Source organism: Melospiza georgiana, chromosome 6, assembly GCF_028018845.1.
Source record: "Melospiza georgiana isolate bMelGeo1 chromosome 6, bMelGeo1.pri, whole genome shotgun sequence".
NCBI lineage: Eukaryota > Metazoa > Chordata > Aves > Passeriformes > Passerellidae > Melospiza > Melospiza georgiana.
The window spans coordinates 32,877,046-32,893,505 of record NC_080435.1 but is presented as its reverse complement, the minus strand read 5'-3'; the positions used below and the strand labels follow the sequence as shown (position 1 = coordinate 32,893,505).

Sequence of the window (16,460 nt, the reverse complement as noted above, 5' to 3'; positions counted from 1 at the left end):
CTAATATTTCATAATATAAAATATAAATGGTCTAAACCCAGCACATCCAATAAATTATAGATTTACATCTGTTTTGTTGGCTTTTTTTAAGACTGTGTAGGTTAAAATAAACAAGAAATTCTCTAAGTAACTGAATTTCAAGTTTTCTTGCAGGTTTGATATTTATTTCTATCCTTAGACATTGATCAGTAGAGGACATTACATTGGGGAACATTATAATTTCTTGCTTTAATATTAAGGTTTATCTCAAAAAGTAGCAAGTTTACCTAATAATTAGCTCTTTCCTCTCTATCACTTATTCCTCTTTATTCACATTATTTCTCGTGGAAGCTATCTTATCCAATATTTATCAAGCATGACAAAGTATAGAAAACTGAATAGGAACTTTGGCTATTGGCAGTGGGCCCAGGACAGAGCATTTTGTGATCCCCCAAAGGAGTAAGGCCCAGGCTGACCTCACACTGCCTTAGGTAACAGGGATTCAGTGTTGTTCCTGATAAAAATACTGGGGTGCTATCAGAGTGTAAGGTGTAGTATATCCTGTACAGAAGGTTCTATATCCTTACATGCCATAAAAGAAAGCAAAGGAGAAAGGAGTAGCATTAAGTTACTTATTGGTGGTAGCTAATTTCCATGGTAACAAACTACTCATCATTAAAATCAAGAAATTAATTAAGTATCCATTGTATTTTTATTATACTATATTAACTTTGTTACTAGATTTTCAAATAAATGTATTAACAGCTGAGAATTTAATTTTTCTTTTCTAAAAATATGGCAGCAGAATGCTCGGAGGGGAATGGTAAGTTAGAGAACTTCCAGTCTGAGAGAGACTGGTAACTTAGATCACATTGAAATACCAGATTTGTGATAGAAGCGTTGAAATGGAGAATTTAAACACGTTCAACTCCACTAGTCTGTTATTTTGGACCCCTTCATAGGTTTCTTGATAAAATAGCCTTTTGGTTAAGAGGAAATGATGTCCTATAGTGTTTTTCATTTAACTGGGATAGAAGACTGAATGTATACATTCACATGTACATAATAATTGTGTAACATGTATGTGGGCTATTTTTCTGTTTCAGTTTTGGAATCTAAATGAATGTGTGGCTAGATGTACACCTTCAGTTGCTAAACATTTACAAATCTTACTGGAGTTTTTTTTTTACTTACCCTTATTAATTTTTATAAGCTATTGTTAAGAATAGATTGAGTAAACTTATCATAGAAGTTAGAGGCCATCATAAAATGCAAGTTCTTACTATGAAACACAATGGTTGTTTGTGCCCATCTGTAACATGTAGTACATATTGTTTGCAGATTTACAATAGTTAGAGGATTTTATGTTAGTATTTTCTTCAGGAATTCTAGATGTCCTCTTTGACAGTATTTCAATTGCATAGAATGCATTTTTTTTGGATATACTGAGGTAAATCAGGAATGGATTATTTTTATGGTCAGCTACAATAAATTAAATATAATTAACATTTCCTTACCTTTAGTGTATACATACATCTGTATATACCTGCTGAGCCATGTCTATGCAGCATCTACATATTTCACACAACTGAAATTTTAAATTAAAATATGCTATTTGCTCAAGGTATTAAATATTATAAGATGCTAAGATTCTGACTCTTAATTTGAATATTAGTCCTTTGTTTTTCTTTACTTGTACCTGCTTTTCTTACTGTGTGATATAAATCGAGTAGGCTATAAAAAGATTTTAATACCTTGGCATCAACATTTTGAAATTTATTCAGGTATCACAAGAAAACGAAGTTACTTTTAGGGCAGAATGACAGAAGTGAGGGCTTGTATGTGGTTCTTTTCTGCTTGCTTTTAACCAACAGCTTTCTATAGTATTTTCCTATGCCTGGTTGAGGATTCTGTTCAGTAATAGTTTGTTTTATCTTGCCATAAATAAATGGTTTTGTCATCATTTTCTTAATATTTCCTGACAAAATTAAAATATAATGTTGACTATGGAATAGATATTTATTGGAGTGTATTTATAGTATTAATATAATAAATGGGAAGAATCCTCTCTATATATGAGAGTTACAGCTGAGTTTATAATATTGTTTTTAAAATGGGTACTGCTGAGAGATGCAAGCTGAAGTTTTCTCTCAGGCTGTCTTAGAAAGAGTAATTAGCTATGCAATGGGAAAATACATCTGTAAATTAAGTGCTATACCTTGCCAGGGATAGTTTGATTTCTAAACACATTTTTTTCTCAAATATATTTTGGTGGGGAAAAGAGGTAGAAAGAGCTGTTTTTGTGAAAATGTGAATATTTTTCATTACTGGATTATGCAGAGTTCCAGACACCATTATTCTTTTAACAAAATCGGGAAGAGATGCAGTAATCATCTCAGTGTATTGATAGGTTAACTTACTGGGTGTCCTTAAATGTGAAAGCAACAAATGGAAGTGTATGGTAGAACAGCAATAGAAATTCAGAAGTTCAATCATTCAATAAAGATTAAGCTGATTTCACTAAGATCTCCTTTGGTTATGCATTTACAATCTATTGTTTTACCTAGGAGCTTACTGTATTTTTACTGTCCTCATAAAGCTGAGTAAGTTTATAAGAAACTTGTAAAATTATCATCCTTTCATCTCTTTTACTTATGCTTTTTTTTCCCTTTTATTTTTCTTTCATACAGGCCATGCAAGTAAAGGTACAGGTCAAAGTGCATGATGTGTCTTTGTTTTAGATTTAGAGATGATCAGGCTCCAAGCACTCCTTCCATTGATCATAGCAGTGGCGTCACAAAGTGAAGCACCAGGTTCCACCTACTATAAATTTTGTCCCAGCTAAAGTGGCAGTCTTTGACCAGAGCAGATAAAATTTCCTTTGGCACTCCTAAATATTGCTTAATGTGAAAATGTACTAAAGCTACCTTTTAAAAACTATTTTAGATGTACATTCTGCCTCTGCTGTTCTTCTGCATTCTATTTTTTTGCTAAAATAGTGAAGTAGACATTGTAAAAGTAATGTCTAAGTAGAGTCATTAGAAAGATGTATTTGGCTTATAATATTCAAGAAGAATATTTGAGAGAAATGTGCTATAACCTCTACCCCATTTGTAGGTGAATAGAAGATTGTATTCAATCCAATAAGTTTAAATAAGATATACAGTTCAAATTCTAGCTTTTTCCAAAAGTAAAATGGTTTTTACTAAAGGTGTGGGGCGTGACACAGCTTTAGAATAACACTTATTTCTTTTATGTATTTAATGTATTTGAATGTTTCTTTTCCTTCAGTGAACTACAGGTCACTTTCCTTTGCATCATTCATATTATTTTTTTAATATGAATTTCTGAAATAGACGAGTACTTTCTGACCTATGGTGCATTCTTCATGGGTGAAGTAGAATAAGCAGCAAAATGGAGCATAAATCCTTTCATCTTTCCCTTTACCCTGTGTGCTGATAAGCATACATGATGCTGTGAAGAGCTTTTAATCAATTAAACTGGAGACATGAGTTAAAAAGGGAGAAGCTCTGTTAAACTAATAACCTGATTTCATGCTTTGCTATTGTCAAACTTTCCAGGTATACAGAGTAGGATTTAATGACTGCCCTCATAGTAATGTCAAAGAACAGAAGCTCAAAGGGGGATGGAAATTCAGAAAATATTATATCTATAATCTTAACCATTTTTAGCTGATTTTTTAGTGTAAATAAATTATTTCTTTCTTTTCATTGTGTATTTAGTTATTATTAATCTACTAAAGAATCTTAATTGGTTTTTGGTATATGGATTTTTTTCAGAAATATCCATTTGTATGTTTAAATCCTCAGACAAGTAAGACTATTACATGCTTTTAGGCAACCAAATTATATCATCCCTCCTGTTGAGATCCTTATAGCACAGTTAATTATTTAGGCAAAATATATCTGATTTAAAGCTCTTTACATATGCAATACAGGTATGGTGTGTACATGGGTGCAAATTAGAGCTGAAAGAGACAAAATTCCATTGTCATTTAGGTTTCAGTCTGTGACTCTATTTATACATTTAGCAGCTGGAGAAGTGAATTCACAGCCAGCAGAATTTATGGCAAAGGCAGAATGGATCTTCTTTTCATGTTTTGAAAATTCTCGTTTTAAGGTTCACAATCTTATTAATTTCATATGAACATAAAGAAAATTGCATGTGCAAAATGTCCACTGGCATAAAAGATGCAGAAACCAGTATACCTCCCATTCCTTTTTTTTTCTTTTAAAAATATATCTGTTACATATTTGGTTATTCTTTATTTAAGATGCATAGTGACGCCACTGGAGTACAGTGATACATTGTGGGATTTGTTTGTCTGCTGTCAATGTAGAGTACAAATAATGTCATTATTAAAGCCATTGCATCACTATTTCTAAGGCACTTTGAAAAGCAAAGCTTTGAGGCCAAGTACTCTCCTGCAATTGTTAGTTCCTTCAGAAAGGAAGCCACATCCATTGCGTGTTCCTTCACACTTCAAAAGACTTAACACAATGGGATGGGAGATTTCCCATCTAGAAGACAGAATTTGCCAAAATTTATCACCAAATAGAATATGTACAGCTGCCTTTTTTCTTCAAGTGATTACTGTGATAATAGTGAGGCATTAATTGGGAAATAATGAATTGCAATGGATTCTGCTGTATCCTTATGTGGAACTACACAATCTATTATAAGAACAGTAGTTTTTAAATCCTAATTGACAGAAGGGAAAAGATATGGAGGGTTAAATGAAAGCATTTAGTAATTTTTAAAAATTTCTAAAAATTAGAAATTTGTAATTTTGTAGTGTTGTATGAGCCTGGAGGCCTAGTCCTGAAATCTTATCTTAAGCAAAACTCCCCTTGAGTATAAGTAGGAGTTTAATCTGGGTACAGAATTCAGAACTGGGCTGTTTGATGTTGTTGCTGTTTACTGTGTGTTCATTAAGTATATGGGTCTGTTTGAAAGGTTTTGGTTCTCTGTCTCATAAAGGAAAAGTTGGATGTGAAATATGTTGTACAGTGTCTGTCATAAGAAGATAGGGCAGATGTTATTCTGTTGTGCTGTTTACTTCTGTCTCTTTTGTTTTCCTATTCATGATGATATCCAAAGATACAAAATTTTAAATTTTTTTCCCAAATTTATTCATATTATTCAAAGCCAAAGGGCAGCACTTTCCCAGAGGCACTAATTAATTGGCACTTTATAACATTGAATCAAAGCCTTTTAAATAATACTGTTTTTCAGATGAGACAAGTCAGGCAATATTCATTCATTCAGACCCTGGATAACTATCTTTATACAAATCTCTTACAAAAAGGTAAACATCCTAAATTTGTCTCTGTAGCATTGGACAAATAATAATGTCCCCTGAGAATGATTCAGCTTTTAATTGTAGGGTTGTTTCTGATTTGAAAGGTAAGATCCGGAAAGTATTGTCAAACTAATATGTATGAATGCACACAAAAGTGTGTGACTCCTATTACCACATTACTCTTACTGCAGTTTCTGCACTGGTGCACACCAAAAGTATTTCTTTACATTTTCTGACCAAGCCTATACACCCTTCCTCTAGTGCTGCATTTTTAATTATTTGTACTACATCAGGAACATAGTTTCCTCAGACCATAAGGGGAAGAGCGTGTTGGAGAAATGTGTGATCAGAAAATTTAAGTAATTTTTCTTTTTTTCTTTTCTTTTCCCCCTTTTAATTTTTTTTAACTTGTAGTCTGGAGGACAAGATCAAGAGAGGAAGAAATCAAAACGTAGAGGGGATTTGTACTCCATACAAACATCCTTGATTGTGGCTGCACTTAAAAAGATGCTTCCTATTGGTTTGAATATGTGCACTCCTGGAGACCAAGAGCTCATCTCTTTGGCTAAGGCTAGATACAGCCATGTAAGTGTGTGTTTTAATAGTTTTTAATGCAAAAATAAGCAGAACTTTCTAAAATTAATTTTGGAGCATAGAAACCTAAGCAGTCAATATGATTAAATATCTGTATGTACTATAAGCAATTATAGCTGCTAATTATTGTGCTTTTTTTTTTTAAAAAAGAGGGTATATAGAGGAGCCATACTTATCCTGTTATTTTCCACTTGTGTACCATATGCAGTTTTATATATTCATGTTCTTTTGCACCAAATACTGAACTACAATTAGTTAGCTTTAATTCCCTTCAAAGTTTAACCATTGTTTTATGGTTAAATTAAGCCTTTGCCCCTTCTGGCATCTTACATACTTCGAAAGCAAAAGAGTTTAAATTTCAATGTTGAAATCTGAACTGCTCTATGTTGTAAAAGTTCTTGTGAAATGAATCATAATCTGATCTGAAAAATACTTCTACCTTTCGACAGAGGGACACAGATGAGGAAGTCAAAGAACACCTACGCAACAACTTACACTTGCAGGAAAAGGTAATATAGAAAAATCTGTCCTAGATGCTAATGTGCACTTTCAAAACACTGAAGGTGCAATCATTTTTTGGGGATTTTTTTGTGATACAGTAACAAAAATAATCCAGAAAACTATTAGAAATGTTTCCATTTAAAAATTATTCTTCCTGATATTTGATTGCAATAAATGCCTTATTTGTGGCTTTGTTTGGTATAGTAAAGTTTCTGGAAGATCTGTAGTATAGGACAAGTGTGAAGAATTGAGATACTAGTAGTCTTAAAGGTCTAATTACTTAGAATTCTAATTACTTAGAATTACAACTTGATCCAAGAAGAAAATAAAATTGAAACTACTACTTCAGCTTTTCTGCTTGAATCTAGCTTTCAATAATGATTAAATTAGGTGTTTCCAAAAATATATGCATTTTAAAGTGACTATAATAAAATATTAAAAGCTTTGTCATTTTCGCACTTGTGAGTTTTACAAGTATATTTATATTCCTACAATTCATATGCTGAATACACAGTCAAAGGTAATACCACTATGGACTCCTCATCAATCTGTAAATTAAAAATAGTTCAGATCATTGCCTACAGTGTTTGAACACAATAAAAGTAACTCACTTACCTGTCATGGAAGTTGACTGTCCATTTGCTATAAATTTATGCTTGCATATATTAAAATGAGCACAAGAAGTACTTTAATGTGGTTTTCCTATTTCTGTCTTTAAGGAAAAAAAAAAAGAAAAAACCAAAAACTTTGGCTATAATTCTTCACCTACTGAAATTCCAGCTGTCTTTTCCAGACTCCAAAAAACAGCTTTACACTCTCAGTACAAAGGTTCTGCAAACTGAACTCAATCCCAGTACTAAATCTGCTTCCTTATTTTAAATAAGTTGTAAGGTACTTTATTTGGTTTAATGAAATAACAATATAGAACATTGCTTAAGAATTTAATTCAATTGTCCAATAATATGTGGAATCAGTGCCATTTTTTGGACCAGCTAGCAGATGTTAATTTGGTCTGAAAGGGGACAGAAACTGAGGATATTTATAAGTTTCTTTATTATACGATGGGAGTAGAAGTAGTGTCAGTCAAATTCATTGCCTTCATTCAGCAGCTTACAAATGAAATATGTTGGGTTTCAGTCTGATGATCCAGCTGTGAAATGGCAGCTAAATCTGTACAAAGACATTTTAAAGAGTGATGGACCTACTGACCCTGAGAAAAATGTGGAGCGTGTGCAGAGGATATCAGCTGCTCTGTATCATCTGGAGCAGGTAAAAAGCCAAATGTCTATAGTGTGTTTATTTTTGAAAAAAAGAGGTTTTTCCTGGTAGAGATTATTTCAAGTACAGTGACTGCCATCATTAAAGTGTCCAGATAGAACTTAGGGGTTTGTGCATGTGTGATGCAAGTACCCATGCACATACAGATGTGCATATATGAAAGTTTTCAATGTAATCTGTTGAAGTGCCTCCATTTAGCTGCAGGGAAAGCTCAAGATATATTTCTGCAAAACTGCATGAACAGTCATATGAAGTAAAGCACACAAATTATTTCCATACTGTAGCAGAAAACCATTTTGATTTTAGGAAGAGATGTTTGCTTGTGCGCTTATTTTTGATATATTGATTTAGCCTGTCTCCAATTTCTGCAGCATAGGATGCTGTAGCAACTTTTGACTTGCTTGCCTGTTCATCCAGTTGAGGCAATTCAAATAAAGGAGTTTGTGCTCTTCCTCATGAAGTTAATCCATTCCATTCACAAATTATATAACACAGAAATATCTTCACGTGAACAACTGAATATGCATTGTTAGAAAGAGAAAAAATAACTTTTGAAATTTACCAAGTGGTCCCACATGAGGTATTCTAACATATTTAATATTCTTGTCTGAGTTAACGGAGAGATTTCTATATAGAAGGTCCCCAGTATTTTTCCTTAATAATAAAAAAAATAAAACCCCAAAAGAACATTTTTATCAGATGATGCAGAGCATTGGTAACATTTTCTACTTTGCTAACTAGCCAACCACTAGCTGTATAGAAAATTTTTTGATGAAAGTTGAAAAGTTTCCATTGCATATACTATAAGATATTTTCCTATAGGTTGAACAACCACTGAGATCAAAAAAAGCTGTTTGGCACAAACTCCTGTCAAAACAACGCAAAAGGGCTGTTGTTGCATGTTTCAGAATGGCACCATTATACAACCTGCCAAGGTAAGTGGCTGAAAGGTTTATTTCTTCATAACTTTTGTTTGCATTATTTACTGAGTGTAAATACTGCCTGTGTGTTTACCTAGGTGTTTGTTGATTGTTACGTGTATGTAATTTTAAGAGACAAGAATTGATTAGTCATCAGCTAATTCCTCACAGGAGCAAAATAGTCGTCTCATGGCAAATAATCTGAGTGGGAAAACACCCTAAGAATTACATGCTTCATTTTTGTCAGTTATTCTGTATAGTTCCTCAACTTGTCTGTGAAAACCATTCAGATGTTGCTGTTTCTGTCCATTTTTTGTCTCTGATTTGTTGCTCTTTTTACTCTTTATTCTCCTGTGTTTTACTCTTTATTCTCCTGTGTTTTGTCTTTGTTTTTGTTTTTTTTTTAATTTTGCTCTTCCTCTCCTCTTGCATGAACACTTCATGCTCTGTAGCTTGTCTGGGCCAATCTTCAGCTACTACATCAGAATGTTATATGAATTAAAGTGACTATTGGGATATAACAATGATATTTTAGACTCTGCTTCTTATTCCAGTTGAATGCATATACCACAAATTCCAAAATAAAATGCATCCTGTGCCTGGATCCAATTACTGCTTTAAGCAGAGTAATAAGATGATATATTACTGGAGTAACTTCCTTTACTCTGTTTCTTCTCAAAAAACCTGAGTTTTATTCAGATAAAAGTTAAGCGCATGTTTAATTAGGCTTGCTTCTCTCCTCCTGCAATTTTTCACTTTTTGTGTTTAATATTATTATTCAAAGATTTTTGGCAAAGTCTTTAACTGAAGGGTTGTGTTGGATTTTAAAATCCGTTTATTAAAGAAAATTTATGCACTTGCTGTAAAGGTCTTTAGCTGAAGGTCTGTAGCTGTGCCACTAACACGCTGGAGGAATACTAGGTTTGCACTGGGCAAATAAAAAGGCAGTTTATACCATAAAAAGCACACAACCTTCCTTTACAAAAATGAGTCGTTCTAGACTATAATAACTTCTCCAAGTTATTATGCTACCACCAGGCCATCTTTAAAGAACCAAAAAATGGAGAGGATTAAATACAACATAAAAAACTGCCCAGTATCAATCTTTGCATCTTCAAGAGCTGTGTTTGGCAAAACAAGAGGAAGTGGTATGAAGAAACACCATTTCAGTGCAACTGTTTTATGAGCAAGTTTTTTTTTCACAACCATATTCTGTGTTTGTAAATTCTTAAAATGTTTAGAATAAATGCATGACTGCCCAAATGTTAAAAGGCCTCCTCCTTTTTTTGCCTTACAAAGCACCCACTTTTATTTTTTATATTTGAGGTTGACAGAACACTTTCCAAGAGGCAAAGTGGGTTATGAATCTTTAAATTCTTGACTTTTTAATTTTCAATAAAATATGGAATAATACCATATTGAAATTGAACATTTACATGTCTGTAATTTTTTAAAAAATGTTTTTGTGTTAAAAACTTTCCTCAATCTTTTTGTTCTCAAACTTTTGGAAGATTTTGTGGAGCAGTTTACTCCTAATTTAAATATGAATATGAGGCAAATCTACCCTGTTATTTCATTTTGTAGTTGCTAAAAATGAACCCTCATAAAAGTATTTTTGTCTATTAATTGTGTTCTCTGCACTTCAAAACAAACAAGAGTGAAAACACGGTTTAAACTTAAAATCTTAAAGTCGTGGAAAAGTTTGGGTTGGAATGGACCTTTGAAGGTCATCTATCCTGATCCTGCTGCCACGAGCAAACTTCTGGGTATATTTCTCAACTGACAGATTCAAACCAAAGTTTTTTAAAGTTCACTAGCTTATAGTCACTTTTTTCCTAGACAAATTATAGGATCCTGACAGGAAAATAAGGCTATCACACTATTATAACAATCTCCATCATCTAAATTGACAGCGTTGCTCAGACATGCCTGAACCCTTGGGAGATTATTTCAAGTGGAGTATGATTTGTTCTAGGAGCTATTTAAATCTCTTTGATCCAGAGTTTAAAATGCAGCCCTCTATCTTGTCTCTTTCTTCATTTTAGTTGCAGCTTTGTATTGGGAGTGTTAGTTCTTTGATGCTAGAATCAATTCATTTAAAGTGCAGTAAACAAATATTATAGTATTAACCTTTCCTTTATCCTAGAAAAGATAAATCTTCAGTAAATAATAAGCTTACTCTTTTGAAAATTTTCCAGATATTTAGATGGCTTTCAGTATAGTTTAATTTTAATCTCAGAGCTTAAGATAATTTTCTGCAAAATTCACTCTAATGTCTATCAGTTTTTAGGAATTTCAGTAAGATATTTCAGAAACAGACATGTCTGTTGATATGAAAGTGTTTGTTAAATCACTGACAAATTACTTTAACTTCTGCCACAAATATTCCGAGAACTCCTTTTGATGAAAAGTTTTGTAGACACAAAACAAATAGCTATATTTAAAAATATATATATTTTTCAATTAAATTAATTAAACATCATTCAAGTTAGGAAGTAGTAATTCTCCATGCTCTGTGTTTATTGAATGTACATGGCTTTGAAAAAGTGTGTTATGTGATAAGTGTTTTCTCTGAGATGTGTCTATGTTTGATGTTTCAAGGAAATTAATTTGAAAAAACTTTGTCTTATTGTCTGTCATCTGTATATGCACATAGATACAGCAAAGTTGTACATGGCAATTTTTCAAGCACGGTTTACGATAGATTCTATCTGAATACTTTATTGAATTTAACTTGTGCCTTTCTTCAATGAAAACCTATATGCTTTTCTTCAGACACAAAATTAGCAATTTCTTCCTGAGCACCTTTCAACGTGTTTGGCTGGAAAAAGTACATGAAAAAACTCAGTATGACAGGCTTATACTCAAGTTAACGGTAATGTAACTTGTGGAGAGCCTCTTGCTTATGCGCCCACTTCTTCCTTCCCAGCCATGATTTGATATTATCATAAAAACATGAATTTGTACAATTTTCAGAGGGGATTCTGATTGGTCAGTTTTCAAAATTTTATAATAAAACAACACCAGTGTCAGCAAGTGAGCCTAAAGTGTTGACTTAACAGCTATTTCATTATAAAATACTGATTTGTGTGCACCTTGTATTTAAAAGGTATTTAATGGTGTATATGTAGTGCATTTTTATAGCTTTTTTTGGTGGCAACTGATAAAAGTAAATGAAAAGGCTGCATGGAACAGCCTTTCTAGCCTCATGTAGTGCAGCTCAGAAAAAATTTTTTCCCCAAAATAATGTGAAGACAGATTTATTTTGCCATTATTATGTGTAGTCTTATTGCCATGAGTTTATTTTCTGTGGAAAGTTAAATTAATGAATAGTATACAGTAGTAATTCATATGACTTAGAGTTTTCTAAAATTGGTCATTTCGTAGAGCAGGTTTTTATATTTCTAATGCAACTCCTTGAGGACATGCTAATACGGCCCTGATTTAGAACTGGAAGACAAGAAGCTGAGATTAGGCTTCTTTCTGTGGAAGAAGGCAATGATTGTCTTTAGATACTATGCTGGAAAGCACTTGATAGTTATTTTGGTGTTGATGGCCAGTGTCTGCTGTCTTGATGTTCTAAATCTAGCAATTTGGATTTACACCTTGTAGATGTATACCGCACTCACTCATTCTCAGTCTGTTCAAGTGTGTGTTTTTCTCATGCTTGCATTAAGGTATCAGTCGTGCAGTTTCATGTATAATGTATTTTAAGCCTCTCTTAGCCTTCAAAATAAAAAGTAATGTATACATATGTGTATAAAAACAGTAAGAATGTTCAAAAGTACCTGCAGGTTTGTCACTGAATGTTAGTTATGTTTTGCATTTTGTTTCACTGACCAATCAGAGGATCAGAATTGTACAAATAAGAATCCTTACTAACCATTAACCATCTGAGCTGTTATACTCTGTTCCGTTACCCCTCTTGATCTCACTTTCACAACCCCCCCAGGCACCGTTCTATTAACCTCTTCCTCAATGGCTATCAGAACTTTTGGATAGAAACAGAGGAATATTCATTTGAGGAGAAACTAGTTCAGGATTTGGCTGTAAGTACTGACATAACTGGGCATATATTTCAATGCCCACTTCAGTGTGTATTCTATGTATCTATTATAAAACATATTTAATTTTTGTGTACTGTATGCATAAACTTATAAAATATTAATCCTTATGCTTCAGAGCATAAGGTAATTTTCTGCTGTGGTCAAAAAGACATTGTCCTTTGATGCACACTGAAGTGCATTAAGGTGATCTGTGCCTTCAGACGAGCTACATGATACTCATTCTTGGGAAGAGAAATGGATTAGATAACCAGTCAGACTGTTGTTGTTGTCATTATGGTAATTCCTATGCTTGTATATATATTATCTTATGGGATTTTTTAAAAGCTTGATACTAGTGATCCTTTTCCCTTTTAAATTTTTTATGCATAATTAATTTTAACATTTTCAGCTTTGATACAAATTATTTTTACTGTTTTCCTTTTTGATGCATCATAAGAATAAGTAAATATATGCAGCCATATTCAGCAAAAATGCAGTTTACCTGTGTACTTGATAAAAGTGATTGGTAAACTTTGGGATTTTGGTAGTGAACATCAGTTCAGAATGCCTACTGCTCTTTCTCTTCCCTCTGTGTAGTTAACTTGTCAAAAATACCTCCAAGGAGCTTATCTCCCCAGTCTCTAAACACCAGGAAAGTTAATATACAGCTTCATGGATCACATGAAGATGCATCAGGAAGTGCTTCAGTGTTAGCAGAAGCACTCATGTTGTGCTTTTTAAAGAGCCATTATACCTGATATTGTAGAGACACAGAATGCTTGGGTTGGAAGGGACCATAGAGATTATCTAGTTCCAACCCCCTGCCATGGGTAGGGACATTCTTCCCATGCTCTGGACAATTATATGGTCAGTCTGATTGACTTTGTTGCTTCCTGCTAAAGGAAAGAATGAGGCCATTAATCAAAGCAATTCTTTCAGATTTCCTTGAGAATTGAACTTCTATAATTAAAATAATTACTGTAATTACAATAAATCTACAATAACTAGTAACTGTACAAAGGTGTGATAACACAAGTAAGGTAAGGGTAATAATCTGTTCTTTGGCCGGCTCTGACTATGTTGTATTTTTAACTGCCAAAAATGTTTGAAGTTTACAATAATGAGCATTAATTGAACCAAGGTTACTTGGAAATTATATATGAAAAGATTGTGGATAGTGCTAGTCTGAATAGGATGTATCTGATGATGTTATTAAAAATTATTCCAGTACCTACTATAAAATAATTGAGCTAGAACTTCCTTTCAATTCAACTGGAGATGCATGATTTCTCTTTAATAAGGCTTCCCCAAGATTTCCCCAGTCTCATTCTCAATACCTTGCAAATGAGAAAATTCTAAAGTTACAAAAATAATGAACAAAAACCATATATTTTTATCTCTTCAGAATCAAACAGGCACATAATGTTGCCTGTTTCAGGAGTTACAGGTTATGTTGTAAACTCCTGAAAAGATTAATACTGGCAGTTAATGTAAATTGGATAGAATAAAATTACTGAAATCCTTTCCTAAGCTTAATTAAGGATTTTTTTTTTTTTTTTTACTTATGAAGCTTAACTTTTATATTCTAAATCTTGAGACAGACATCTCCAAAAAAAGATGAGGAAGAAGAAGAGACTGAGAAAAAGCATCCTGATCCACTTCATCAGATTATCCTCTATTTTAGTCGCAGTGCTCTTACAGAGAGAAGGTAAAAGAGCTGTGTGAAAAAGCCCATTGAATAAAAGCACAAGTAACTGAATTTTTAGAAACATTACCAAATGGATTTAACACAAGTGTAGTTCATTTTTGTACATGGTGAATACCTTTTTCCCTCTTAGTTTCATTAGAGTTTTCCTGTATTTAAACTGAATATAACCTTTACATTGAGATAAATATTGACTATTTTTGACATTTTAAAAGCTTAGTAAATACCCAATGCAGAAATGATTGAGCATGACTTCTCCTGGAAACATGAATTCTACAGAAACTGCAGGTTTAATCAGAATACCTTGCCCTGGTTTCTCCTGGTAATTAATAGATGTGTGTTCTTGGTTTTGATATTCATTACATTTCACAATGTAAGTCAGAAAAGGTTTTGTTGATGTTTATGAATCTCATTGCCAGCTTCTGTTTTGACTTTAGATTGTTGATTAGAATGATTAGATTTTTATGAGTATTCCAGAGTTTCATATACTTTTTCTGTATGACTAATAAAATCTTGCCATCTAACAATTATAATTATTCTAATTTATATTTCCATATTACTTTTCTGCACCTTCAACAGCTAATGATGACTAAGTTGAATGCACAAATATACCTTTAAATTGTTTGAGTAAAAACTTAGAGATTTGGATTTAGATAAGAGAAGTCCTTCATGACACAATTTTCAAGATTAATAGCTTATCAAGTAGACTACTTTAATAAAATACATTTTAATAAAAAGGCATATGAATTCTTTATATTAATATATCATCAAATTAATATCATTAAAAATATTTTTTACTCTTCACAGCAATCTAGGACATGATCCTCTATATATTGCCTATTCTGCCATGATGGCAAAGGTAAGTACATAATTTCAAACTCCATCCCTCACTGCATTTAGGTACTTCCCATTGATTTTAGATGTTTCTTAAATCTTTTCTTTCTGTTTCTTACATGGACTGCTTGATAATAGCTTCTATATTTTTAATGAAGCAAATGCAGTTCCGAGTTTTACGTATATGTATAATGAGAAATTTCCTATGTTAAAGCAGTACTATAACATTTCAGTAGATGCAGTCTTGTTCCTTTCACTTGACACTTTTTTTTCATATAATTAACTCCTGAGCAGTTTAAACCCATTAGTTATCTTCATTCTTTGGGTAATGATTTTTGGGTTAATACTTGAAGTCTGTCAAAGATAGGTCAGTTTTTTGCAACATATTGATTACAGCTGACTTGTGATGAGAGGTTGACTGTGAAGAGAAATATCATGGATATAGTGATATGGCACAAGTTTATAGAGCCTGCAGTTACAGGGTGTGTATGTAGTTGGATGAATACCCTGAAATACTCACATGTTAGGGAATATCAGCTTCTTAGTGCAGATAAGCACAAATATTTGCAATTAAATGTTTTTAAAATCTTCTTAATACCTTCAGTAATTGCTTGAAAAATTATTTGGCAATTTTGTAGAAATAGTATAGCAAAAGTAGGCATTATGTTTCTTAATAAGCAAGATCTTGTGATTTCTGTTTTTAACATCAAAAGAGCTGTCAGGAAGAAGAAGAGGGAGACGAAGATAAAGAAAAGACATTTGAGGTGAGAGTTTAAATAACATTTCTTTCTCACAATCTAATGTGAAAGTACTTTAAATATGTCCAGTGGAATAAATGCAAAAATAGCATAACACATTGTGTGTTGAACACAGTGAGCTGGTTTACTGGGTTATTCACATTAAAGAAAGATGGGGTGTTTTGAAACTTTGGAGTCAAACAACCCATGGATTTTGGAGGCAGATGGTCTTCAACAACTTCAGATTTCTCATCTTCCTGTTTTTCCTGGATCCATTCCAATCTGTAGTCTGTTGTCATTTTGTTCCCAAACCCAGGAGAAAGAAATGGAAAAGCAGAGAACTCTGTATCAGCAAGCTCGCTTGCATGATCGTGGAGCTGCTGAGATGGTCCTTCAGATGATCAGTGCAAGCAAAGGTAATGCTCTGTGGTATCTTTGAAGCATAGAGAGGAGTGTTATGTCATTGTACCTATCATGTAGCTATCATAAACAGCTTCTGTACAACACTTAATGAGCCAAAATAAATGCCAGTAGCAACTGCAC

At 32.9% G+C, this 16,460-nt stretch overlaps 1 protein-coding gene across 1 annotated transcript in view; it reads left to right on the top strand.

Moving 5' to 3' along the window:
* The window catches only part of RYR3 (ryanodine receptor 3), a 198,456-nt gene that overhangs the window by 153,738 nt on the left and 28,258 nt on the right, over window positions 1-16,460 (top strand). The window contains exons 70-79 of the mRNA XM_058025703.1: window positions 2,670-2,684; window positions 5,717-5,887; window positions 6,346-6,405; window positions 7,535-7,666; window positions 8,498-8,610; window positions 12,548-12,644; window positions 14,243-14,349; window positions 15,154-15,205; window positions 15,894-15,944; window positions 16,234-16,333. Of these exons, the coding sequence (XP_057881686.1) occupies window positions 2,670-2,684; window positions 5,717-5,887; window positions 6,346-6,405; window positions 7,535-7,666; window positions 8,498-8,610; window positions 12,548-12,644; window positions 14,243-14,349; window positions 15,154-15,205; window positions 15,894-15,944; window positions 16,234-16,333 (898 nt within the window). The remainder of the gene's footprint in view (window positions 1-2,669; window positions 2,685-5,716; window positions 5,888-6,345; window positions 6,406-7,534; window positions 7,667-8,497; window positions 8,611-12,547; window positions 12,645-14,242; window positions 14,350-15,153; window positions 15,206-15,893; window positions 15,945-16,233; window positions 16,334-16,460) is intronic.